Here is a 27,933-nt window from a genome sequence, read left to right as displayed (position 1 = left end):
CCAACACAAATATTACTGCAGCTTCTGTGGCAGCAGACAATGACATTGGTGGGACAGTCACTGTCCACTGCTTGGGTTAAGGCAAAACAAGAAATCAGCTAACATTAAATCCATGCTAATTATCAGGCTACATGTGTATCCTGTTGGAAATGTATTTCTGGCCACCTGATGCAGTTTTAGCTGTTGTTTGTTTCACCAATTCCAGCTCAATTTCTGCTCGACTTTCTTCACCAGACACGCATTGTTTCATGTTAGGCTGGTGTATCTGGAAACAGCCACATTAGGGCTTGTGTCCATATCGCGTTTGTCTATGGCAGGGTGCTGGCAGGGTGCTGGAGAGCGTTTCATCCTAGCGCTTTGAAGCACTGCCTATGGGTTTTGTTTCCATGGCTTCATTAACGTTAGCTAGGAGGCTAACTTAGCACTACGTTAACAGGGTGTTGACTACAAAGCTAACAAGCTCACAATGCGGTGATACAAGCACAACCCTCACCAGCATCATACATTGTCAGATCTGCTCCCATAAATAGGCTTTTCCGTCTTTGTTGTGATGATCTTTGTGATCACTCAGCTTAAGATTTTATAATATATATATTATTATTTATGGTGTGGCTCAACCTTAGAGGCTACTACAGTAGACCATGCACAAAATATAATAACCAGAGCAGTAAGCAAAAAGCTGAATAGAGATTGTTGTTATAACTTTAACAGGTGCAACATGACAGTGAGGGATGCATGGTCTGTTCTCAGCCTCACAGACCTGAGAAGAGGTCTAATCAGGCAACAATAATTGAAAATCCTTGTCTAGGTTTACCATGGGTGTGTAGTGGGTTTACTATGACAAATATTGTATACTTCAGAAATCCAGTACAGACATTTCATGTTTATATATTAAAGGGATTCAACACCAATGGTATATATCTGCAGGTGTTTTTACTTATTTCGCCTCATTGGACCTCTTCGTCAGGACTGTGTGGATATGCAAAGACTGTGCTTGATTGATCTCCTTCACTCTCCCATTGGACAACAAGTTTGGTGACTTCATAAGTGCCAGCATACCTCTGCTTAATTGAGCAGAGGTTTCATCAGCCAGAGTAGTTGAAAACACCTGTGTGTTGTGTGCAGAGTAGGGATGCAAATTATCGAGTAATTCATTAATCGATAGTTGGTTCATCTAATCGATCGATGATCGGTAATTGATAAGCGGCAATTCTTCTGAGAGGCTGAATTTCCCTCTGAACAGGTTAACTGTAGAGACCTTGTTAATGGAATTCCATTACTAGGCAACGGCCTTGGTCATTGTTAACTTCCTGTCACCTGATGTCGTTCACATTCACTGCAACAGAAATCAAACTTGGACACATGCATTGCTTCCATGCAGGTGGTTATGATTATTCTAGAGGGGATATTGTACCCTGGCTAGACGTACTTTATTACCTCTCGAAATTCCCATCAGTCAACGACATTTATCGGCAGTATGTCTGTAACCATGTTACATATCCCCGGGTAATGCCCTCTGCTTCCGTGGAGTAACATACCCTTCATCCCAATGCTGTGTTGATTGTAGGCTGACCACTCACTGCTTGTTGCCCGGCTGAACGTGACATATTTAGGTGGTAATTCAACAAAGTTGTGGAGTTGGCGTACTTTAGAATACTTCCACATATTGGGCATTTTCTGTCTTTGTCGTCATCAACCAACTTAAAGTGGCTTTATACTTCACTCCATTTTGCCCTCTTCATGCTATCAGTGTACCGCTTCTCCTTTGTTTCATTGTTGTTTTTAGAGCCCAGCTTCACTTGTGTTTCCACATATGCGTCAAATACGTCTGCCGTCATGCACACCCTCACGTGGACTGGCGGGAAATTACGGGTTCAAAATTAATCCCCGGTGCAGAGCATTTTAAATTAACTTCTCTAGTGCATATAAAATCCAAAAGTATGCTCAAGCACATGGATGAACTAAATGACCTGAAGAGGTCCGGAGAAAAGCAGTCAAACCACTGTGTGGAGGGCTTTACTCTGAATAGATTGAAAATCGAGTGGTGCAACCCTTAGTGCTTCAGCGCCCGCCTCTCATGGACCCTATGCTTTTCGACCTCTGTCTGCCTCTGATGAAGACAAATAGCCCTTTCTAGCTGTAACAGAGCTTTTAGGAACCTTCTGTAGCGAGAACCAACTAGGACAAACTGTACAAGGTGGTTCCCAGTATGGGAGAGACACCCAAACTAGGCCACAGTATAATGCTGGGGATGTCTACTAGAACAGTGCTGTAAAGATACTTTTTTCGTATTGAAAATTGAGACTGTCCTCCCAAGAACAAGTTTTCTTAAAAATGACGGGAGCCAAAAAGTGTGATGTCTCAGATCTCTTTTATCATGTGGCATGGAGGGAAGGTCTGAGACGTTCTCTGAAAGTCTATCAGACTGTCAGCCCTTATATACAGTGTCATCAAATGAACAGAACTGTAGCTGACTCTAATCTGTCACACTCATAGTTTAAAGAACAGAGAAGTCCCAAGCTTAACCAAAATCAATACATTGATTACAGTGTTTCCCCTACCATTATATAGGGGGGGCGCCCCGCCCCCTCTTGAAGGTTAAGTCAATTTTATTTTATTTCATTTTCTATATAGCACCAGATCACAGCAGAAGTAATTTAAGGATGCCTTTCCTATAGTACAGTACCTTGTCCTCTTATTAAACAAACTATCTTTATCGCAGAGTTAAGTTACTGCTAATGCAAACAGAACATCATACATCTGCAGCTTCACATTAAAAGCTTTTAACTGGCCAAACATGAGTTAACTTTCATTTTGAAGAAGACACGCAGTGTGAGTACTGTGACTGTAGTACAGATAATTTATTTTTTAAGGTCCCATTACCTGCTGCATTTTTTATTTGAGCTTATTTATTTTATTATTTGAAAGGTGCCTTCTGTGTTAGTCTGTTATTAATTTAAGACTACGTCACCGGTTACATTTAGTAAAGTAATCTTAACCAATATGTATACTATTTTGTTTTATACATGTTATGGTTTATAGTTTGGTTCAATAAAAGAAAGAAAAGTTCCAAAAATGTTTCTGTATGCTGTGAATAGTTATAAGGGGGAGAAAAAAAAATCGTCATTGGCTTTAATCAGGATTGGCAGGTTAGACTCTCGGGATCGGCCAAGAAATTTGCAAATGGTGCACCCTTATATTTGTCTTATTTACACGATGCCCAGTCATTTCTGTCTCTACATGGTCACGCATTTATACACGTGTGTGCACAGCAGCGGACAGAGAGCATGCATTGTAAAATATGCCCCCCCATAACAAATACGGGAGACTTGTTAATTTTCTGCTTCCTCATTCCCTAACCTTATCCACAGGTTTATTATTAAAACCATGATGACAAAGCTCTCCTAACCTTAACTAAGTACTTATTTTAACCCAAACCATGATCTTTCTCTAACCTAACCAAACAGTTACCATAGCGTTGTCATCATATCATGAGATCATAAAACATATTTTACGTGATTTGTGACACTTTTGGAAGGCACAGTCAAATGATGCCATCCTGCTGACAGAGGACTTGTTGTGAAAATCAGTCAGACGAAGCCAGCTTTTTTTCTCAAGAAATCACCAGTGACTACATGTTAATGTCATGTTTGCTAATTAAAACTTAATGAAAGCCAAAGTCAATTATTGCCTACTCCAACATTTTTCATGAATTCAGGAAGCTCCTAAACATCAACACAACCTTTGTAAAACTTGACAAAACAACAAACTTGGTTAGCTAATTTATTTGTATAATCGGCTGTGAGCTGGTGCAACACTGAAATATGTGCATCAACAATTATGATAAATACCGTACGCTTAATGTTTTGTAACTACACTTAAGAATATTATAGCTGTATTCTGTACATTTACATTTACCTCAGACACTCCTTTAATTTCCTCCTCTTTGCCTTCTGAACCCTTTCAAACATTGTACTCTCGGATAAAGTAAAGATGCTTATCAGAAATGTAAATGTATTCAGGTCTACACCAAAAGTAAGTCCAATTCTGGACTCCCTCTCCTCTCATCATTGGACTGATTGTCATGGGATGTACTTTTCACAGATTCATATAGATGCTTTAGGAATTTCTTCCGTCTTGGGTAAAAATGTTTAAACGTTTTGTAATAAAATGTATAATGTGGTAATTTACATATATCTAGAGGGAAAGCTGATGAAGCTGTTGAACATCACTCTGTTAAAGAGGTTTGAAAGATAAAGAGCAACCAGAATCTATCATGAAGCTTGAACTTAAGGTATCAATGTAAAATACTGATTTAAAGTACGGTTTGTACCACAAGAGGGTGTCTGTAATCTACCAATTTATATCATAGTAATCTGTATGTGAATGACTATTAATATCTAGGATATAATGTTTTAAGAAAACATCTCAAAAAGATCAAAACATGATGATTCCACTGATAGAAATGTGAAAGCAACCTACAGCCAACCCAGTTTTGTTCTCCAACCCTCTCTCCTTCTCTCTCCCTTCGCTTTAGATATTGACGAGTGTGCTGAAGGGAAGCACTACTGCAGGGAGAACACCATGTGCGTTAACACCCCTGGCTCCTTCATGTGCATCTGCCATACGGGCTACATCAGGATCGATGACTATTCCTGCACAGGTGGGTTCCTCCGTTGACCTTTTGGGATGCTGGAATCAAGCGGAGAAGGCACTGTTTTTTTATTCTGGCTTTTGAGCTTCAGCTTCCTGTGAAACCATTTTGTGTAGAGAGTTGCTAGCAGACCTGAAGTATTACAAATGTTTGTTGTTGTATGGGTGTGGAGAAGAGGAGACATACAAGTATAAAGAGATTAAATAGGAGGATATGTCTTCACTGCAGGTTTCTACAATGTACCAAATGCACTTTCCAATCACTTATATACCTACAGTAGATTATTGCCAAATAAAAATGATTCAATTAGCATCTAGACTGCAGGATGATATTTGATAACATTATGATAAGCCAAGAGATACAGACTTCTAGAGAGGAGGAGGGAGCCAGACATTCAGATATAAACATAGTGAGTTATCAGTGTGAGACAGAATAAGAAAGCTGTGTAATTGAAAATCATACTATGGCAGAGAGACATAGTGATTGTAAACTATCGACACCTGTAATACACACTGTAAACTATAGCCATGTGCTACACCTCCTCTCACTTTTTCTGTGCCTGGTTAGACACCCTTGTCTGTGAGTCTCTCACCCTACAATTAAGCACGGTCTGTTCATTTGATATGTGTAGGGATAAATGTCTCAGTTTGATTTGCTTCTATTAGTTTTGCTCTGATTACTGCATTTAATTAAAACACACACACACAAATCAATCAATACCAGCCCTACTACTTTATGATTCAGCATAAGCTGGCAGTAAGGACATGATGCAATGCTGGAAGAAAGTGTCAAAATCAATCTTGGGTTGCATTTGCTTTGTGTAGATTGCAAATTTAGTTATAACTATAGATTTGTCAAACTTTCATTTCTATGTGTTTATTCTATTAGCATAAATATGACTCTCTAAACTCTATTATATTGTGAGATAAGCTAGATGTTTGTTATTTGACATATTTGCAACACTTGGGAAAAGTGTGTGTGTGTGTGTGTGTGTGTGTGTGTGTGTGTGTGTGTGTGTGTGTGTGTGTGTGTGTGTGTGTGTGTGTGTGTGTGTGTGTGTGTGTGTGTGTGTGTGTGTGTGTGTGTGTGTGTGTGTGTGTGTGTGTGTGTGTGTGTGTGTGTGTGTGTGTGATAAGGAGAAAGAAAGTCACTGAGAACCTTAGAAACAGAGACTGTGAGCGGAGGCGGCAGACCATTTGTTGCTGATCAAAGTTGAAACCAAAGTCAATTTCAAAAGCAAATCCAATCAATCTAGAAAGATTGCACGGATGATTCACGGTCTTTGTTATCTGTCTGTGTTTTGGGTGATTGTGATAGCTTGTTCACAATAGTTTCTTTCACTATAGTTTGCCACCAGGTTGTAGTAGATGAGACACATTTTTATACATATGAGAGAATAGTATTTTTGTTTTTGGATATATTATGCCTCTATTATAGAGTGATAGTGGAGAGATGACAGGAAAAAAAGAGAGGGAGAAAGTTACCATAGATTTCTCTGGGATTGAAACCATGATTAGTGTGATTCATACTGGCTGTCTTAACCTTAACCCGTAAGCCCCAATAGCATACAACTCTTCTCTTGACCATTTTCCAGGCTCTGAATCTAGCACAAGCGATGTTAAGCTTGAGGGAATCAAATTCTACAAAGTCCTTGACCACTAGAAAGTATTTGAAAGGTGCTTTGTATCAAACACTGACTGAAAGGACCAAGAAATCCTCTATTCAAGTCATCAGATAAAATTGTATAGAAAGTCTTTATTAATTTGTGAACTTGTGCTCCTCAGACATTCATTAGCTAAAATACATAAGGACAGTCTATGATTTTTTTGGACTTTGTAAGGGCTATTGTAAAGTCAACTGTAGTGCAGGGTTTAAAGTTTGTTATTTGTTATAATGCCAAATGCAGGACCACACGGAGGGAGTCAGTCATCTTTCCGTAATGTAAAGTCTGTCCTTCATCGAGAATAATTCAATGTCATTCCACAGTGATGTGTGGCAGATCCGCCTCATTCCTCACCAGTTGTTTGCAGCTTGTGAAACACGACGCTAAGTAGCTCCCTGTGTGCATCATCTCCGAAGAGGAGGCACCGTGCTGCATTTCCTCAGTGTCAGTAATTAAAAAAGCAATTTGCACCAATGCAAACTAATTCAGCAGCGGCGGAATGAAGGGGCTGGCTGCCGTCTGCGCTGTACAATGGAGGATCTAGGCCCAGCCTTCCTGTCGTGCCATTGGAGTATAAATTAAAGCCGTAAGACTCAGCAACACAACGAACACCCGGGGAAAACTCTGATTTCCTGCTCTATCTGGGACCCCTGTAGAGTTTCTCTCTACCCCTGTCAATGGGAATCAGGAAATAATAGAGCTAAGGATTTGTGACTTTGTATCTTTTTATGAGCAGACTTCTGAAAAGCATAAACAAGTTATAACTGAGATTGAGGAGGAGATATTTAAGGGAATGACAAATGCACATTCATCTCTTTTCTTGTGAATTATTTTTCTTACTCAGTCTTTTTTCATATTATCTTTAGATAGCCACTGAACCTCTTGTGATATCACTCACTGTGTTTTCTGTAATCTTCTAAACTGTGGGCAAGTTTTATTGTTTTACTCATTTGTGCTTCTTCCACTGTGTTCATTCCTCAGATTCACAATGAAGATTAATACCCTCAAACCCATTGGATTAAACTGTGTCACTATATTTTATGTAGTTTCCTATTAAAATGCCAGTCACTGTAGTTGAATACAAAGCTATGCTTCTCCTTATAAAAGTCAATTTGTGTGATTAAACCAAGGCTTACGCAGAGGCTTTATGTAATGACTTTTTCCCTGCTCCAGTCAAATTTCCATCGCAGTCTCCCCACAGAGTTATAAAACTATCAGCTCCCACACATTCACTGTCACAGAGAGCTTGATGCTCACCACAATCAGGTGCATCTCACCTCTTAGCCAATATTAGAAATTAGGTGTCAACAATAATAAACGATGGACATATGCTAGTCTAGCGTACCCTCTCTTGTCCTGGTAGCAGCACTTGACAATAAAAAGAAAAGCTAGTAGCTGCGGGAATCTACTGTTTATTAATATCAATTGAACATCTGCTTCTGTTCAAAGAGAGTCCAAAGGGAGTGCTGATTCTTAAGTCGCCCTCAGAAGAAATATTACAGCTGTGGAAAGAAACATTAAACCCCCCCCCCTTCAGTACCTATTGACATTAAACATTTGTATGATATATTAGCCTCTTTATCATTCTCAATGGCTTTCACCAATTAACGGGTTGCAGACTCAGCAGAAACAATGTCCCAGTATTGATAGTCATATTTCCACGTGCATTACAGCACAGTGACGTATGAGTCTGCCTAAAGAGGATTAAGTTGACTGTACTTCATTTAATGGCTCAGTGTTTATGTGCAGAATTGTGGATTAAAGGACTGATCTGCAGATGTAAGCCTGGACGAAACAGCACAGAGCCTTGGTTATATTTCTCCTCAGCTTGTCAGGGGGTCAGTGAGCTCAGACAGAAGTCTGTATTTTACATCATGACCACCTGCAGCGAGCAAGGGTCGCAGGTTCATATCCCAGCTGGTGGTACATGTGGACTTCATGTACTTGTTTAAGTGAAATATGTACAACCAAATGCCCCGACGCGGCCCAGGCTCCATATCCAGCCTTTAGCAAAAGAAACATCCCAAACTTTCTTTTGCCCCTTTCTTTGACTAGCACTTTATCCTTGATCTTGAAGGTCAAGCCTTCTCCTCTTTCTTCCCTCTACTCTTCGTTTTTTCCCCAAAGTGCCAGAGGTGCTCCTCGCTCTGAGAGATTAGCAGCTAATCCATGAAAGGTAGCGTATTGGTTGTGCTCTCCCTTTGAATGTTATTAAAGAAGGCTGTACTGAGGTGTGCATATGTGCTAGGTGTATATGCCTCTGTTTGTGCCTGTGCCCAAGATGTGTATGCAGGGTGCGTGTCCTTGTTCTAATCCTGTGATAACCAGACCTGGGCCCCTGAGGCAGAGGAGATGGGGGAGGGCTGGGCGGAGAAGGGGATGAAAGGATGGACAGGGGCCAGAGGTGGAGCAGGGGGTTTGACAACAACAGAGATCAGAATAGAAGACTTTCAGCCTGATGACTGAAAGGGTACGGCATGGGGAGGATTTGGATAAAGTTTTTGTCTCTTTTTCCGTGACTTCCAAGTATTCTGCTTGAATCACAGCATAGCATGGACAGTTGGATTTTAACTGCTGCAGACTGTGGAATTGAATGGTGTTAAGTATTTGACATTTTAGTGATTTACTTCATCAGAGGCTGCTTTCAGTGATTGTAAACATTTCCATGTTCACAGTAAAGTCACTGCAGAACATATCTTGGGACATTTAAACAGCAAAACTTAAAACTGTAGTTATAAACTTGACAGAGGAAACAGAACTGTTCAGCTTTTGAAAGAATCAATGAAGATAATGTTCTTTGTGTGTTTTGAAACAATTTGATAACAATTGTTCTGTGCGTCAAATCACTCCTCAGGCTTAATCTTATAGTCCTAGTTAACGAAACAACACAAAACTATATACATAAATTCGATTTATTTTTATTACGTAGGAATAGATAGATAATTGTGGATACCAGCTGGAAGGAGGGAAGGTAGAGGGAGTGAAGTTAGAGGTCGGGTTACAGATAATGGAAACTGTGGAACAATGGGAGTTAAACAGTCTTGTGAGAAAACAATTTTCAATGTAAAATTAATTTCTTCTACATAAAACATTTACAAAGCCAATAAGGCATAAAAAACACTTCCTTGTTTATACTTTTTTTTTTTTTGTCTTCTTACATGCCTTTGTTGGCACATTGCTGAATTTTGTTGTGCCTTACTGCCACCAACTGTCAATCTAATAGTGTGAAAACAACAGTCGGACAATCATTTGTCCAAAACATTTTTTAGGCTTAACGTGCACTGTAATGTGTCACTGGATTTGTTTTTTTCCATCCGTATCACCATTTTGCACGTTTTTTTTCCTGACATACAGCACATATCATAAGATCATCGTTCTTTTAGGCCTGTAATTGTGAAGTTCAGGTTGAGGCTACAGTGTTTTCAGGAAAGCAGCCTGAGGTCAATCCTCACTGAGGCTGGTGTTGTTTTGGCAGAAAGTGGAAGGAGTCAAGCATGAGGAGAAAGGGCCAGCTCCAGAGAGAGATCCCTGGTGACAGGCTGTACATAATTGATTGTTTGTCTGTCTACAGCCTGAGCAGCAGCAGTCACACACACACACACACACACACACACACACACACACACAATTTTAGGACTTTAGTTGGTGGTTGTATTGAGACTGCAGTAGTCTAATTTGCCTAAATTCCAAAATAACCAAACTAACAACTAACTAATGCTTAACTCATGGTGATAACACACACACACACAGAGCACATGGTGGCTCTGCTGCCCTGTCTGTTCAGTCTGACGGCCCGCTGTTCCCTGGCAGATGTGACCTTGTGAAAAAAAACCACCCTATTCGCTTTCCTCTCCCCTGTGCTCCTATTACTGCTTTTATATGCTCATGAGCAGACTTTAATTCTGCCCAACAGCAGGTGAGTGTGTTTGCATGTGTGAGATGCAGCAACAAGAGCAGAGCAGCGAGCCCTCCTAAGTGCCCTTCAATCCATCTCACACACACATGCACACATACATCATACCCTCGATGGAGGAGCTCATCACAATGTCACTTTCAATTTGGATGAGCCCACGGTCTGTTCAGGAGATATAATGGATTGGATGATGGCAGTGAAATGGATGATGCGGCTCAGGTCTCCTGCTACAAGCATTCACATTTCTGATCCTCTCACTCTTCAGGTGCCATCTTTCAGTCCTCAAACCTCACTTTCTTTTACAATTGCGCACATCTAAAATATGGAAAAATACCTATACAGTAAGTAGGTGTGACATCCAAAAATATTGTATCTCTGTGGGCATAGAAGGCTCCTGAGATCTGATAATGTCTCAACTAAATGTGCAAGAGGAGACAGCCGATAGAAATGGATATATTCCTGTCCCCTGCCAGGCACAGTAGGGCCCAGAAATTCACTAAAATGGCGACAAACTGTCCAAACTGTTGCCCCCATATAAGTTTGTGTGTGTTTCAGCAGGCTTTGTAAGTTCTTGCTGCACTGTAAACACACCATAATATGAAATGAAAGAAAACTTCTGTTTAAATTACTAAATGTTTTCCAAATACTGTAGTTAGAGATATCGCTCTTTCCAAAAGACTTTTCATGATCTTTTTTTCCCCCACCCTTTTGTGTCTAGATGGGATACAGAGCTGTTAAATTAGGGAAAAAAACAAATTCAAAAAGTTAAAACTAGGCCAGAAACTTCAGCTGATGTGGTACTCAGTAAGCAAGAGCTTATAAGAAAGCAATATTTATGAGCACCCCAATATAAGAGACAAGTATTCTTCTTTTGTGTGTCTCGGAGGGATAAAGAACTGCCTTTGTGTTCAAGGGCAGATAAAAGGCATGCATTAAATGACCTGTTCATACAGCAGGGAAGAGGGCTTCAATAATGTACAATACTTTAACTGTTAAATTGTTTGGTTGCAGCAGGGATTAAAAATAAAAACAAAGGAGGTGTGGCACAGTGGGATGGATTCCAGTTTAAGGAGTAGAAACATTAATATGTAGTGCAAAAGGTTTGTCCGCAAGTTTGACACAGCAGTGGAGCTAGTACAGCTGGTGGTAAAATAAAGTTATTTAGAAAGCGTTAGTTCTGTTGTCCATTGTGATACAGGCTATAAACTACTGACATCATACACGTTTATGACAGTTAAACATAATGTTATTTTAAATAGGTAAAATGTCCAGATCCAGCAGCCCCCACAGAAATCTAATGCCATTTATCTGAGCTTGCAGCTTCTTAAAAATAAAATTTCAAGTAGAAACACAGAGGTCTGATCTGATCATAAAAAATAAGAAACTTCTCCCCTCCAGCTTCAAATTGGCTAATGCATTCACAATTTTAAGAGGCCTATAAATTTAGTTCCCTTCTGTAAAATTATATGACATTTAAGTGCGACAGTCATCAGCCATTATATCTCTGTCTAATAAAAGTAACACAAGATGTGGGCTCTATTTTGACAAGAAGACCATTTTAAAAGTAAACCTTTATCTACCACTACTACTTTTAGTTATTTGGGTTGCATTATCCACCATGCATGATATTGTCTGACTCAAAAGTGGCATTAATGAATTTTAAAATCATTTCACATGTGTAACACCACAAAAAATGCTTTTAATTAAGCTCATGTTTCTCTGTTCTTTCATTCACTCAATGTTGATTTTACCATGCTTTATCACACTTTCCCTCCTATTTCTTCACACTACAGCTATTTTAACTTGTTTTCTGCTTTACTCGACACACTCCGACTTTATGGTATTTATTAACAATATTGGTATAGCAATATTTGCACTGTTTGATTTGTATAGTAGTATAGTAGACGATTCTCCATTACATTTCATATTGCCAGCTTCGTCTCCTCTTCAGATAGAGGGGAAGAGATTTGTTTGCCAGTTGGATACAGTATGTTGTCATGGGCTGTAGCCATTAGTCAAGCTTGTCAGTGGGATATTCATAACAAACCATATCACTAACTCCACAGCAGCGGCAATGCGAGCTTGGGAGTCGTATTCCTAAGCGGACATTTTGTTAATGCTTGATTAACAATAACAATATTTGTGTGAAACAAACAGAAAACATCTCTCTTGGTACTTTATGGTCAATTTTGCCATTTTACAGAGATGTTCATCATTGAGACTGTTCCATTCCTCATTTTATGCCAAAACAGAACAACGAACAGACAACAAAGCATTTGAAAAACAAAACATCTGTTTTTTATGACGGATCATGATGGGAGATAGAGAAATGGCTCGTCCGCCAGTCGGCTGTTTGTCATTGATGTCTTATTACGAGACTCACAGCTGTCTAACTATCAAGTAATTTAATCCAAGACTGAATCTGAATTTTTTTTTCTTAATAGAGAGCAAACAAATTACTAGCTGGGTGAGAGCATTCCTCATGTTTACAATGAAAATAAACATTCAGATTTCTTTAATCAAGTGTTTTTTTTCTTTATAGTAGTAGTGTGAAGATGTGAAAATAATGGAAAACAAAACTTGTTTTTAGCAAAATATAAATTGTAAATGTATATGAGACTAACAAGCTTGTTTACAGTGACACCTGCTGTGTTGTTTTTGTCTTCAGAGCATGATGAGTGCCTCAGCGGGCTCCACAACTGCGATGAGAATGCCCTGTGCTTTAACATGGTCGGAGGCCACAGCTGCTCCTGTAAGCCGGGCTACACTGGGAATGGGACAGTCTGCAAAGGTAAGCACCACCATGTTAGTAACAGTATGTTATCTGTTGTGTCGTACACATACAAGTGCCCAGCCCAAGTGGACCTACAAAACACCAAAAATACCATTGCGCTGGTGAAACATTTGTCGTACATCAACTATGTTCTTACAGTACATCCATTGCAAACAAAGAATGTTGTCTACTGTTTCAGGCTGTACAACAAATATAAAATGATAAAATCTGCCACCAAAAACATAGATGATGTCATTTAGAATCATCCACCCCAAAGAATTTATCAGAACAACTCAAGTGTGTAGTGCTTAAATCTAACTAGAGACCATCTTGCGATGCCAGGGGTGTAAAGTGGGGGGGCAATGGCCTTTCCTTCTTCCTGCCCCCCTGTTTCCAGCACCCTTGCATGGACCACATCCATCTTTGAACTCAGCCTTCATGATTATCTGAACTACATCGCAGTGACGAAATCTGTCCACAGACAGATATATGTCATGTCTGATATGTCCATGTGTGCAGTTTTGTACATGTGGTTAACATTGTAGATATAAATAAAAAATATTACTGTACTTACTTACTTACCTAGTATGTCTATTATGTAATTAAATTTAATTTTCACCTGGGACAGGACACAAACCACGATCTCCAGGTGAAAGTCTGGTGTGTGTTTGACCCAACCATCCACCCCAATATTCTCCCTAAGCAGCGTTTTAGGCGTGTTATTCCATGCCACCTGACTTCTGTCTGTTGAAAGCCAGGTGCAGAGCCAGAAATAAAAAAGTGCAATAAAAAACACACATCAGCGTTTCTGTGGTTTGCAGAAACATACAATGATTTTTTTTTTCTGGGCTGATTGCTTAGGACCAAAGGAAGCACAGTGTGAAGTTATTTGGATGAGCGTTTCTTGAGGGATTTGCAAGCAGCAATACCAGAGGCAAAGCGATCGGCCCATTCTTAACAGGCCGATTTTGAACGGGCACCAGTTACCATATAATGAGCAATAAAACATGACATGAAATTCCTCTTCAATCTCACTTAAATCACATAATAAACAGTCTTCTCTCTTCAGGGAGACCATTATTAAACACGTCTGTTTCTTCAGCTAATGGTAATGTACTGGAACAAAACTGTACACACAGACATCTTTGACTTTTTGTTAAATGTAGCTTCAAATAAGGCTCTTCACAGTAGTTGATCTCTCAGAGTTATTTACATGAGGCAATATTTTTGTAATTTAGGTTTTTGTACCAAACATCAACAGACCACCTTTACTTATACATACCAATTTACAACGAGCATCATGAATATTACACGGTAATCTGTTTTGAAAAATGAAAGATGAATCAATATTGAAAAATTAACCAGGGATGTTTTGCCAAATGTCCTCATTAAGGATCTTTCTATTGGGCCGTTGTTCTGTTTAGTCTGTGTAATTTGTGGCTGACGCTTAGAGGTTCCAAAACTCATACCACCACCATGTAAACAGTATTGAGGTTATATTCACTGGCACCCACTGAAAAGAGTGAGTGTGACCCAGGCTTAATGGGTGCGTCTCTGTGTGTGTTGTTCTATTTGTAATCTTTGCTCTTACTAGAAAATTGACTTGACTTTTACCGGTTAATCAATCCCTTGATTAGAAATCTATTTAAAAGGGGAGTGCACTGATTTTACACATACAGATCAGTTTACTCATCATCAGGAGTAGTACAAATCATGTGAGAACAGTTTTATTATGTCTTCTCTGGCTTACAATTTCATAAAGTCAACTTGTTAAAGACAAACTGCTTCTTTTCCCTGATCAACAGGCCAAAACCTAAAATTATTCACTTTTCTATCTAATAAGGTAAAGCTTGGACTTAAGAGATGATACGCTTATCTAAATTATTTGGGCCTCTTTAACAACATTTTAAGCACTGTGCAGTACTATGTTTTTCCTTTTAATTCTTTATTAATATCTAGAATTTGTTCTTCTTCATTCTAGGGGGAAGCAGGGTATAATTTGTCTAAATATTTCATTTATTTGCCTTGCATTTTGTCAACTTCACTGACTTCTCTGTTCTCTGTTTTGGGGACACATTAACAAAGAGTCTACCCATGGATAATGAACATTTTTGAATTAACCTTGGTGATATGCATTAATCATGCCAAATAATATTGTGATAGCCTGTAATGGATCACATCACCAAATTAGCTTGTATTCTGTATGCAAATACATATGCTGCTGCTGCTGGTCTAATTACATAGTTAATGCTCGTTAATCTTTGTGAGTAATGGTTCTTCTCTTCTGGTCTACCTCTAGCTATGTGTGATGGATTGTGCCAGAATGGGGGAACCTGTGTCTCACCTAACAACTGTGTTTGCCAACAAGGATTCACAGGGAAGAGATGCGAGACAGGTAAGAGTTCATTTTCTTTCCACTCCTACGTCTCTGTCCTCAAAAATAGCTCAATGAGGCTTTAGATTGAATGTGTGAGAAGGGGGGAGAAATAATAAGAAGATGTGATGTAAAGTGAGGGGGCGTTTTATTTTCTTAAGATCTATCAGGAAAATATCCGAAAGGAAAAAGCGGAGGGTATATTACTGCAGAAAGATGCTTAACATCAAAGTTGATGCTTTAGTTACCTTGGCATATCTGGGCTCTTGTTTAAAGAAGGTAGCCAGGATTCTTACTTTGTGGACCTGTCTTTGCTCTGACCTCAGCAAAGCAGCTGATCTGTAAACGGTGAGATGTTTCCAGTGCTCACACTCGGCTCTAATATTCACTGTGTTTGTTTGTGTGTGTGTGTGTGTGTGTGTGTGTGTGTGTGTGTGTGTGTGTGTGTGTGTGTGTGTGTGTGTGTGTGTGTGTGTGTGTGTGTGTGTGTGTGTGTGTGTGTGTGTGTGTGTGTGTCTGTCTGTCTGCGCTCCATGGTGAATAATGAGTTTGTACCTTTTTGAACTGCAGTTGCAGCAAGTATAGGAATTACCTCATATAACAGCCCATATTTATCAGCATGGTATTTCTTCTCATAGGCTCCATGCCACATCCAAATTACAACTGCACAACTGTTGATGCACAATATCCGAAGTACGGAGTATTAAGTCAGACTTTGTTTATAGCAAAGACCATGTCGCCGCTTGCTCTTATGCATGAAAATATATCAAACACAACGTTGTGATAAGACGCGGGGGCTTTGGATCCCCTGCTGTGCTGTTGATTAAAGGTAACCAAGAAAGACTGTAATCCTGGTGGTCCTAGATGCACCATATTTGTAATCTATAGCAGCAACACCTTTCTCATAACCCGTTTCAACCTTTCCTGGAGTGTCCTTGAAGAGACAAGCGACCAAACTAATAGAAAGTCAAGTCATGACAGCTCTCTCGGTGTGTGTGTTTGAGTGGAGCAAACTGAGCCTCTCTGCTTGCTCATTGGTTCAGGTATTGATTGCACATAAAGGACCTTTTTTTTTACGAGGCGTCCTTTTTACTGCCCGTCTTAAAGTAAATGAATTTCCTCATGGTGCTGCTATGAGTTGCTGAGGAATGAGGGGTGAGAGAGTGTGTGTGTGTGTGTGTGTGTGTGTGTGTGTGTGTGTGTGTGTGTGTGTGTGTGTGTGTGTGTGTGTGTGTGTGTGTGTGTGTGTGTGTGTGTGTGTGTGTGTGTGTGTGTGTGTGTGTGTGTGTAAAGATACTGAAAATATGTTAACACACCTAACCATAATGACTTATCCTCCTCCCCACTTTGTAGCAGACAGGGTTGTGAGGACCTCGTCCCTTAGTAACAGCACGGTCTAGGCAATCACACATTTCATTACCTTCTATAGTGTTTTAGATCCCTGCTTTCTCTCTTTGTCTCCCTCTCTCCCTTTACTCTCTTTTGTGAGTGTCCTGCATCTCAAAAAACAGTAACAGAATAGTCCATGAAAGGAGAAATCTTACAAAATGTAAGGCGGCTTTGTCCAAGGCCATTCTATTCATCACACGGTATCTCAAAAGCTCTATTAATAAGTTTTGTAGGAAACATTTCTTTGCTGTAGAGAAAGTTTTTGGCTTTTTTCACACTACTATTTCCATCAGTTCAATCAAATCAAGGTTAGGTGTGAGTTAGGTTTTTGTTCTAAAATAATGAATATCTCTGGCCAAAAAGGGAACAAAGAACAAGACCAACACGTATCGACGCACAGGAAATCCTCAGTGGCACACAGACAAGTGAATTAATTAAAAAGTTCCATGGTACACTTGGGAATTTTCACATTCATTCAGCTTTCTCATCACACCATGAACACAATGCCACTGATAATAGAAATGAAGACATATACATCTAGATTTTCTCCACCTATTCATTCCCTTTACTTGTGGACACTACTGACTACACGGGAATCTGGAGCCCCTTTTTAGTGTCACATTTCTGTCAGATCCGTGTAGCACTTTCATTTCTTTTTATCTATTTGACCATCTCCATCAGAAATTCCCCAGACTTATCTTTTTTAAATTAAATGGTAATGGTGTCTAGCCATGCAAATACATTTGGTTTTATTTGGTGTTTGACTTAGCTGTCTTTGAGATTTCTGCCGTCACAATTTAATGCATGTGAATTGAAGTATTCTCACAATACTGGAAAAAAATAAATAAAAAAATCTTATACCACCCTTATGTATGTATATAGAAATATTACACTATTGTCTTTTCTGTCATTGTGATGACCGCAAGGCAGGTCAAACAACTGAAATGTTAGAAATATGGCGGCTTCCCACTTGTACAAAGAGGTTTGGCTGATGTCCAAATTCATTGCAAAGGTATAATATTCAAACACAGTCAATTTGATGATGCCATGAATATAAAGCTATAGCCAGGAGATAATGAGCTTAGTTTAGCATAAAGTCAGAGAGCCAATAGAAATAGCTATTCTGGCTCTTTCCAAAGGTACAAATCAACACATCAGCATTTAAAGCCAATATTTTTAAACGACAAGTTGGGGTTTTTGGGAGGTTATGTGCCAGATCAGTGAAGACTCAAGGAAGTCACTTCTAACACTTGGCACATTTTGTAACCTACAGGCAGAGCCAGGCTAGCTGTTCCCCCCAGTTATCAGTCTCTATACTGTGCCAAGCTTCTTCAGCATCATATTTTACGTGCAAAATATGAGAAGGGCATCAATCCTCTGATCTCACACTCAGCAAAAAGCAAACCAGTGTATTTCCCCAAATGTTGAACTATTCTTTTAAGTGTCATTTTTCACAAACAAAATTCAGTTCACCTTGGTTATGTTATTATTATCTATATCTAACTATAAAGCAAAGAATCTCTGTCTGAGTGTCTTTAATTTACATATCTCATGAACAGTTTAGCTGATCTTGTATTGTATTATTGTTTTCCTGGATTCTGTGGGTCCAGACACATTTATCCATACAAGCCACATCAACACTGGGTTCAAATTAGTTTTTTCTGATAATTCTCCTACAGCTCCGGTAGAAATCATCATCAAATCTGGCCACGGACATCATAGGACCAAGCCAGAATAAGAGTTTTTCGGATTTTTGATGTTGCATACAGTTTGCTATAGCTTTCTCTAAAGGTTTGCTCAAAGGCTGTGGGTAGGGCTTATGATACAAGAAATGTCATATCCCCTGAAGGCTTTGTGCTATTGCAACAACATTTGGTGGACGTGTAGATGAGATGTCTGTGTTTGGTCATGAACAATTCGGTGCCCATAGGTGGCGCTGTAGCAGCACCATCTACCAATAAAGGAAGAATCTCTGTCTGTTTATCTGTGTATATGTCATTCAATTGACTTCACATTTGGCAAGCGTAGTTCTGAGGACCAGGGAGTGCAGTGCAGTGTCGAGGGTGAAGTCGATAGGATGAACAGTTCTTGAGAACGCTGCAAGCAACACTTTTTCGGAGACAAGTAATCGCCTGCTCTAAACAGGTCCGCTCTGAAAAGGTCCGCTCTGAACAGTTCCGCTCTGAACAGGCCTGCTCCGAACTGTCACTGCACTAGTATTTTAAAACTTGCGCTAATAAAGCCAGAACTATCTATATCGGAGAAAATCTGTTTTACTGTAATTTGGGTGAAACAACCCTGTAAAATGTTCTTTGCTCCACTCAATGTGACTAAAAAAAACAGGTTTCAAACACTTTTCTCCATACATACAGTTATCCTTCTTAATCACACCATGAGAGGAATCAGGGGATGAAAGATTGGTGTTCGGGGATCAGTCTGTTTTTAGGCTCCTCATCATCGAGACTGATTAGAATTTGAGGTTCAGGGACCCAAACACAAACAAGCACTCACGTGCACGCCGAATCTCTCGCACACTCCTCATGCCTCAGGCAACAACATGTTTGTTACCACAACTGCTGCTTCAGTGTGCATGTCTATCTCCCTCCTTCCTTCCACAATCTGACTCCCTCCCAATCTCTTTCAAGTCAGCTCTGTGACAGCTACTATTCTCATGTGGTTTTTTTTTTTCTTAAGGTTTTATAGTCCAGGACCACTGTCAGGTCCTACTGCAATAGGGCTAAAGCCTCTGGCACCGTTTAGAGACTTCCCCAGTCATTCAGGGTGAAATGGGGAGTCGGTCAGTCTTATTGTCTCCTCACAGTGTGACAGGAGCTCCCAGTGAGGGAAGTGTCTACTGAAGAAGCTCACAGAGACGTATGGAGGTTAATGTACTGTTGGATATGCCGCTTTACTGGTGGAGAGGAGGGGAGGGAGTATGGGAGGGGGGAGGGGGGGTGTGAACGATAGTTTGGGGAGAAAATGGAGATGTACGGGGAGAGTGACGGATGCAAGATTCGAGGAGGGAGAGGAAAGAGAAGTAACGACCAGGAGGGGGGTGAGAGGAGGTGAAGTGGAAAGAAAGATACAGAAATGTTTGGGAAAAAACTGACAGATGTGGCGATGGAACGGAAGAATGGATGAATGCGAGGAGAAAGATGGGCGGTGAGAGTGCAAGGGTTAGTGAGTTTTTCTCTGCATTTGGATGCAACGAGGCTGGCAGAGTAGGAGGAGGAGAAGTGGAGCTGGGTGGGTGAACATGGAAAAGCTTTCACTAAGTCTGGGCTCCCCCCCTCCCCCCCAGAACCCTGTGCGCTTTTAGAGGCCTCCCCAGGGACTCCACCACTTCAGCGGCAGAGTGACGGCCTGTCATAAGACACTGAACAGGAGCTCTACAGTGCAGTGTATATAGAGACACGCACACCTATGAGCACACTGGTTTTTGTATGAGAAGACATTAACAATTTGTGGAATGTCAATCTACCTTCCTATTTTTGGTCATTAAACTTGTTGTTTGTTGTTGTAGTTTACATGTGTGGTTTGCATGTATGTTAATGTGTTATTGGTTTGTGTGCTTTTCTTTGTGACAGTGTGTGTGCTCTTGGTGGCTTGTCATTACCATTCTGGGGGAATGCATGGGCAGGGACAGGGGACATGCATTGCCGACAGACAGACAGCAGTCTAGTGGAGAACTCTGACACATCATGAATAATGCAGGACACAGCTGCGGCAGGGCACATACGCTTCAGTCGTGGATATAAATGTACTCAGGGCCAGCCATGTAATGTGTGCCCTGAACATGCCGCATAGTCCATGGTAGCCCCAGGCTAGCACCATTCCTTATATGGCCTGGGTGAGAGATAGAACATTAGGTTTATTGTTCAGCAAAATGGACGTCCATTTTCTTCCCTGTCTTGGAGAAATCGAGAACAAAAATTTGCTGCTATACCTATTAGGATGTTTCAGAGTAAAAACTGAGTGTCTGCTAAAGCATGTTTTTTTTAACCTACAAGTGCTACAAGCAAAGTTGCCCCAGTGTTTTGCCCAAGGCCATTTTCAAATATATAGTACATTTCAGAGGTTTTGAGACTGAGAGAGTGTTTAGGGAGACGTTAATATTTTACATGCATTTCCAAGAGTAGCATTTAATACAAATAGTTCTTAACTTTTGCCGCCCGCTGTATATGGTACAATTGACGTTTTATAAAATAATGTTGATAGTGGAAATACCAGAATTACACATCTTAAATTTGAAAAAAAAAGGCAATAGAGAATTTAGGTTGAGTGATTGAGCACATCATGTAAACGTAGTCTTCCATTATTATGATACACGTTACTGGGTGGAGGTGTGAGATAGTAAACGCGGAGTACTTCAAACAAATTAGCTTCTAGACTTGAGTCTAAATTTAAAAAAACAAACAAATGGTGACTAAAACCACTATAATAACAGAAAATGAGACATTGAAAGAGAGAAGGTATAGGTTTATGCATGTGTGAGCAAATACCCCTTTACAGCAATGAAAACTCAGATGTAATCATGCACAATTCATGGCCATTAGATGCAAATCAATGATTTTTATAAATATTTCTTTAAAGAAAAAACAAGTTAAAGAAATTCTTCTTCTCTTTAGTAATTTCCATTTTCCCTATCATAGCCTCCAGAGCTATTTATTTATTTGTTGTTTGAAGATCTTCACTGGGGTTGCATAAAACATCACTTTATACGCAGTGTTGATAAAAGTATTGGCTAAATGATTCGATAAATAAACTAAAACATAAACGTCTTCTATAAATCATGTTGCAGTTCCATCTGAAAGATAGGTGGGCAGGAGGAACTTGTAATCTACGTGTCTTGAGAGTGTCTATAGAAAACATCCCGCAATTGTAAGAAGATTCATAACGAGGGGGCTTTATCATTGTCTTAGCTTTAAGATGGTTTTAGGAAAAAGGGCCCGGGACTGTAAAGATTTTCTACCAGATGCGTGTTTATTGACATAATTGCTGAATTATTCCTATGAGTTGAATGGGGAGGTAGCAGCATATGTATTTCTTTTATTTTCAGCTCATTATCTCTTTTCAACCCCCTCCAACCTTGTAAGGGTGCTTTGCCACTAGTTAAAATTTTCTGTCACTATGCTGTCAGTTCTGTAACTAATGGCCATCTCCGCTGTTCTTTGCTGGCCTCTTACTAGCCTCTAAAAGAACGCTGTGGGCTGCTTAAAGAAGGAGGGCATTTGATCAGATGCTGTGGACGGACATCTCTCGCATTCATCTTTCAATTCACCTGCAGTCTCAAGTCCTCACAAGCATTTTTAATGATCAACGGCACAGAATCACACAGAGGCAAGTGTAGCATCACCAATGATCTTTAAGGACAAGGAGAAACAGATTAAAGATTTTTATGTTAGATGATAATGATGCAATTAAGAATTGTGACTCCTACACAGTCCTGGAGAGTTATGTTCAAGAGCACCGCCAAGACACCCCCCCCCCCCCCCGCCCCGGTTTACACCTACACTGTAAACTGATGTTTTATCGGCGTGAAAAATGTCTAATTTTCACAAGTTGTGATCATTTGCCAGCACTCTCCTTCTTTCGAATCTGATAGTCTCATAGAGAGATGTGATCTAAAGAGGTGAGCGTTCTGTTTATCTGAGTGAATTGGTGCCTTTCATCAGACCTTACATATTCAATGCAATCTTTTTCCTAACTTTACATAAGTTCTGCAAGGAAATACGAAGGGAGATAAGTGAGAAAGGAGGCAAAGTTTAAAAAGGGCATATGTAGACAAAGACAGACAAATAGTAAAGAAAGGAGAGGGTAATTATTGGGTTATAGCAGATGAGAGGAGATAAGACAAGAGGAAAAGGGGGACAAAAAAGGACAAGTGGATGGCCAGTGAGTTCATGAGGAAACTTTGGAGGCAGTGAGAAAAGGTGTGTGGAGCCCAGAGGTCGAATTGGCATATTGACTATAGGACAGAGAGCCGCACAGGGCCAGACAAAAAACAATTAGTTCCTTCAGTCCTCATTTAAATCACCAAGCTCCAGGAAGTGTTTAGACTATTCACGAAGCACAAAAACACAACAGACTGAAAGATGGACTAATACAACAGACAGCCAGAATCACACAAGTAGGAATAAATAGCAAATAATAAAACATACAGCTGGTCAGGCGAATATGATACAAATAGATAAAGGATGGTATGGTACATGTGCATGACAAACAAAAAAAAGAAATTGAACAAGACAGAGGAGTTGCTATTAGTGGCTGATAATTTACTGTTGTATAATGTTAAACAGTGAGGGTCATAATGGTAGGCAAGGAAAAAAAAAAACACATCCTTGTGATAGCTAAAATCTCCCCATGGCACCTCCCGCCCCACACTCAGGCACAGGTTGTGAATATTTGAAACCATATTAATGTTTTTTTGCCCCTTGACAGCTCCCATGATGCATTGCTGCAGCTCTACCTTCATCCCCGGTTTGCTCAACGTTTTACCCACAAGACCCTGAGGTCTGTGACTGTGGAAGCTCAAGCGGCTTGTTTAAGCACAGTGATTATGTATTCATTATTTATTTAGAGACGGCCTCACAAAGCACTCACTCCATCACCCGTAATTAGTGCGTCTTAATTAGGCCCCACTAATGGCCGGAGCTGTCGTTGAGCTGAGCGCAACCTGCTGCTTCTACCTAAATGACACATCTCCCAGGGTTAGCTTACTGCTGTAGCTGCTGTAGCTGCTGTAGCTGCTACGGTGCAGCAAACGGCACTGGCCACTGGACAGCTATTGTTTAATGGCTAATAGAAATGAAATTAAATGGGTTTTTTTCTCTGCTGCAGCAACATACAGGTCTGCTCTGTAAACATGTCCTGTGAAATCTGTATCCAAAAGAGAACTTTTCTTTTTGGTTTTGTTATCTGGGAATATACTGTGTATACTGAGTGCTTCTGTGTCTGTGGGTAAATATTGCACATTGCACATCATTTTGCAGGCTTACTAGATAATTAGTCAGGCAGCTGTAGCACATTGAAGTGAAAGAAATACCTGGGACTTTAGCTGCTAAATTCTACTCTACGTTCACCTGCAAGTTGCCGGTGCTGCTGTTAGTGCCACTGCTAACACTACTCCTTGGCTTATAAACTACAGGTAGCAGTTGCCAGCACAAGCTTGTTTATGTTGTGCCCCTGTTGGCCCAGCCATCAATCAAACATCTGCCCTCCCACTCAGAGACTTAAAGATTAGGAAGAAACATTTCTGATTTCATGTATACTTCATTAATCCCTATTCACTCTGTTTATGTTATCACACACAGGAAATACACACATGCATTGGAGAGATCTCAGGGTGGGGATTTGGGTGTTCTGTGCCTTGCTCATGGGCACCTCTGCAGTGCCAAGAAGGTGAAGTGGCACCTCTCCCTCTACCAGCCCACACTCTGTACTTGGTCCGTGTTGGGAGGTTCCCAAGCCAGTTGCTTATGGCCAGGGTTACTGCTGGGCTATGTCTCTAAAAAAAAAAGGGGTTTTCTTACTTTCATAAATAGAACAATCATTCTGAAAGTCACTTTCACGTGTTTTTTGTCGCTGAAAATCAGTTTAAAAGTTGTGATTTCAGTACTTCAAAGGGTGGAGGAATGTTACAGCCATAGGTATGTAATACAGAGTTATTGCATTCTGCATGCATTTGTAGCTACAGATTGTTCACAAGGCTTGTTTCCAATTTGCCATGATTACTCATCCACTCTCCCAGTCAAGTGCTTGCAGATATGGATTCACGTTCAGTGTCTGTTTCATCTTCAGGAACTCAGTAACTCAATTTGCCTCAGGTTTCATGATGATTGATTGATCACTTTTGAGTGATCACTAGAGTTGGCTTTGCATAATAAAGACTGAGTACCAGTGACAATCACTCAATCACACTTTATTGCAAATAAAAGATCAGGGTTCAGGAATCCATGTCTTACCTTATCGCTGTGTCATGTACATGCCGATAAAAGCTTTGTACACATTATTACCGACTTTAAGGTTCTGAAGCCTTTTCTCAGCCATCATTGTAAACGTGATCTGACATGACAAATTCAGCTCATTTTAAAATCCATTTATTGTATCTGACTTAGGAGCAAGAGTTGAGATCCAGAGATGTCTCTGAATAATTCCTGGCGCCTATCAGGATGAGCAGGTAGACCTCTGTGGAAATGGATATCCGTTTGAATTAGGTCACTGTACTGGAGATGTGCATGTGGCAGCAGTAATAGTGACGCAACACAGCAGAACTGCAACCCGACCCCCCAGGGCTATCTGTCAGTCGAAGGTAAAAGACATAGGGAGGGGAGAGACAGTGGTGATAGCAAGAAAGAAGGGGGTGAAAGCGAAAGAACTGTACCTGTCCAGAGAGTACAGGAAGCGAGGACAAAGTGAAGAGGTTGGCGGGAGCAGGCACAATGCGAAGGAGGGATGAAGGGGGCAGGCAAGACTCAACTCTAAACTCTGCCTTTTTCTGCTCAAAGAGAGAGCAAACTGCAGGGATGGGGAAAGGTGATGATGAGGGCATCTCTGTTTTGCCTCAGCTTTGAGATAGAGATAGACAGGTAAAGTAAAAAAGCTACATGTAGAAAGATGAAGGCAGAAGATGAATGGGGTGGGGTGGGGGGTTCATGGCAGGGTGGCAAAACAAGCCCAGTAGTGTGCAGAGGAAAGTCCATCTGTTTGTTCCTCACTTTGTCCTCAGACAGCTATCTTAGAAGAGCCCTTGTTTCTAGGCTGCCACTCAGGATAACGAGTAGGATAACTTGGCTGCCTCATCATCTCTCTCTCCTCCTTCGCTTCTTTTTCCTCCATCTCTTTCTGCTACGTCCTCATCCTCCGCTCTTTGTGTAGGTTTTCTGACAGTTTCCATTCTTTCTGTCAGCATGGTAACTCCAAAATAACTGTTCTTCCGTGGCCTTGACCTCTCCAGGAGATAGAGACAGAAAGCCAGATTTTTTTTTGCTTGTGTGGGGTTCTTTTTTCCCAGCGCTGAGAGGAAAAACTTGACATAATTTAACAAGAAAAATTACTGCGCCATCCACATTTATGATTCAGCTAAAGCCTTGTGATTCCGTAGAGACGGAGCTTTCAGACAGTGCCCTTGTCTGATTGTCATTGTTGATGATTTAATTATAATGATCTTCCATTATCCTTTACGCAAGATGATAAAAGAGAAGACGAGGCTTTTGCAAGCATGTTGTATCTTTGCTACACCTCACACATTCAATCTTGTCGAATCTAAGGTGTGACAACAGTGAGTTTCACTGTCCTGAAACACCACAGCACTTTAAAAGTTGATCTGACAGCAGGCCACGGGCCTTAATTTTAGCTGACAGGTTTGGCTCAGACAAAAGAGAAAACAATGAATCTTTTACTGGGGAATCTTTTACAGACAGTCACGTTTTTAAAACACCTGAATGAATCTAGCTGAAAATAACCCAATTGCATATTTTTAGACATACTTCGCCATCATTCTCTGTTATAAATAGTATCTAACTGCTCAGTTGTACTTTGAACAATTTCTTATTGGGAAGAAGAACATGATTGGAACAAATTCAGCTTGTAGTTTTTATCTCCTATACTGGAATTACACCTCATGCAGCATTCCCCTTTAAAAAGCTCCCTGTGCTTTTATCACATTGAAATTCACAGGCAACAAAGAGCATTGGAGATTTCTCTTCAGGAGTGGGGAGAATTTATTTTAATTTTGAAAGATAGGCTAGTTATAATATTTGCTGTAGACTCGTGATTTTGAAGCAGTGTCCTTTTAACCCAGCATTGCTATCCTAAAGGGTGAAAATGAGGTGCTCTGCTCGCAGCAAACTGATGTAATTAGCGAAATGTGAGTTTTTGCTTTAAAGTCTGCTACACCAAAAGAGAGAAAGCTTTTTGAACCTGGCTGGTATGGAAAACAGAAAAAAAGGAATATGCTGTAGGTTTTTTAGCAAACCTTCCTTCTCAGACAAATGCGGGTCATTTTTGAATAGATAAGGCTCTAATCTGCGGGACATTTCATCAACGGTTAATCTGCTGCAGAAATTCTATTAAAAGGCTGAGGGCTCATTAGCCAATAGATCTTAATCCCATTACTGGCTGGGCGGTGGGGAACCATGAGCCTGCCTGTCTGTCGCTCTATGGGGGATACTGTTGCAGGCAGTTGTGGAGAAGGTCAGACACGGCACACTGCCATTTTCATAATGAGAGCGGAGCATCATGCATCATGCACAATCATAAAAAAGCCATCACTGACTATACGGACACATTTAATCACGGTGCATGTCTGGGCAGAACATATTTAGCCCTTCTGTGTAATAACAGGCTTTATTTCCTCCCCATGTGTGCCTTGCCCTTAGTTTAATTAAATGTTAATAATATCAGAGTGATCCATAATTCGGTGTGTATTATGCTTATTTTTGCGTATTATTTTGGATTTGTCCTTGGTTGATGTTAACACGAAAGTTGCAGGGTTGCTTGTCTTGCTGTATACATAAACAAGAAGTAAAAAATGAAAAGGGGAAGCAAAGAGACAGATGAAGATAGCCGAACAGAAGAAACAGGAATAATACAGATAGGAGAATGTGTACATGTAATCAAAGTCTTTTAAAAAAGACAAGAGCTGAATGAAGAGGCAGAGTCAAGGATATTTCTTAGTGGAGCGCTGTGAAAACAAACATCAGCTCTATCTATTGACAGCCACCCACAGGATGTGCTAAAGGTGTATTAAAGCCCTTTGCTGAGCTTCTTCGTGCGTCACCTCATAGAAACTCCTGATATCCAAGCACTTCAAGATTCAATTTAAGTTCGAGGTCAATAAAAGTATCCACATACCTCTGCATTTATCTGTTTGCCTGCATGTGTTGGAGGATTAGACAGTGTAGGATTTTTACTGGCGTTTCAAAATGCAAGCCCATTAAATCTCTGGCTTCCTAGAATAGGCTTGTTATATTAGATTCATTCTATGCTATCTTTTATTGATACAGATGTCTTTCTCTGGCTACGCAACTATGCTTGATCAATAAAGCCTACGGACTAGATCCACTCAAAAGCTAGTCACGTGGCTTTATCAATTATAAATCACTCAATGCTGAACATGCCTACCGGGCAAGAATGGAGCTCAATAGCGCATTCACTGTAAAGAGCA

The 27,933-nt window shown here is 40.3% G+C and overlaps 1 protein-coding gene across 1 annotated transcript in view; it reads left to right on the top strand.

The window, feature by feature from the left end:
• Positions 1–27,933, top strand: part of nell2a (neural EGFL like 2a) — a 79,081-nt gene that overhangs the window by 38,570 nt on the left and 12,578 nt on the right. Inside the window, exons 13-15 of the mRNA XM_083916122.1 lie at positions 4,538–4,663; positions 12,899–13,021; positions 15,303–15,398. Coding sequence (XP_083772248.1) covers positions 4,538–4,663; positions 12,899–13,021; positions 15,303–15,398 — 345 coding nt within the window. The remainder of the gene's footprint in view (positions 1–4,537; positions 4,664–12,898; positions 13,022–15,302; positions 15,399–27,933) is intronic.

The sequence above is a fragment of the Echiichthys vipera genome (genome assembly GCF_963691815.1).
Source record: "Echiichthys vipera genome assembly, chromosome: 7".
Lineage (NCBI taxonomy): Eukaryota > Metazoa > Chordata > Actinopteri > Perciformes > Trachinidae > Echiichthys > Echiichthys vipera.
The sequence above is the reverse complement of the archived record's forward strand: the minus strand, read 5'-3'. Positions and strand labels throughout refer to the sequence as shown.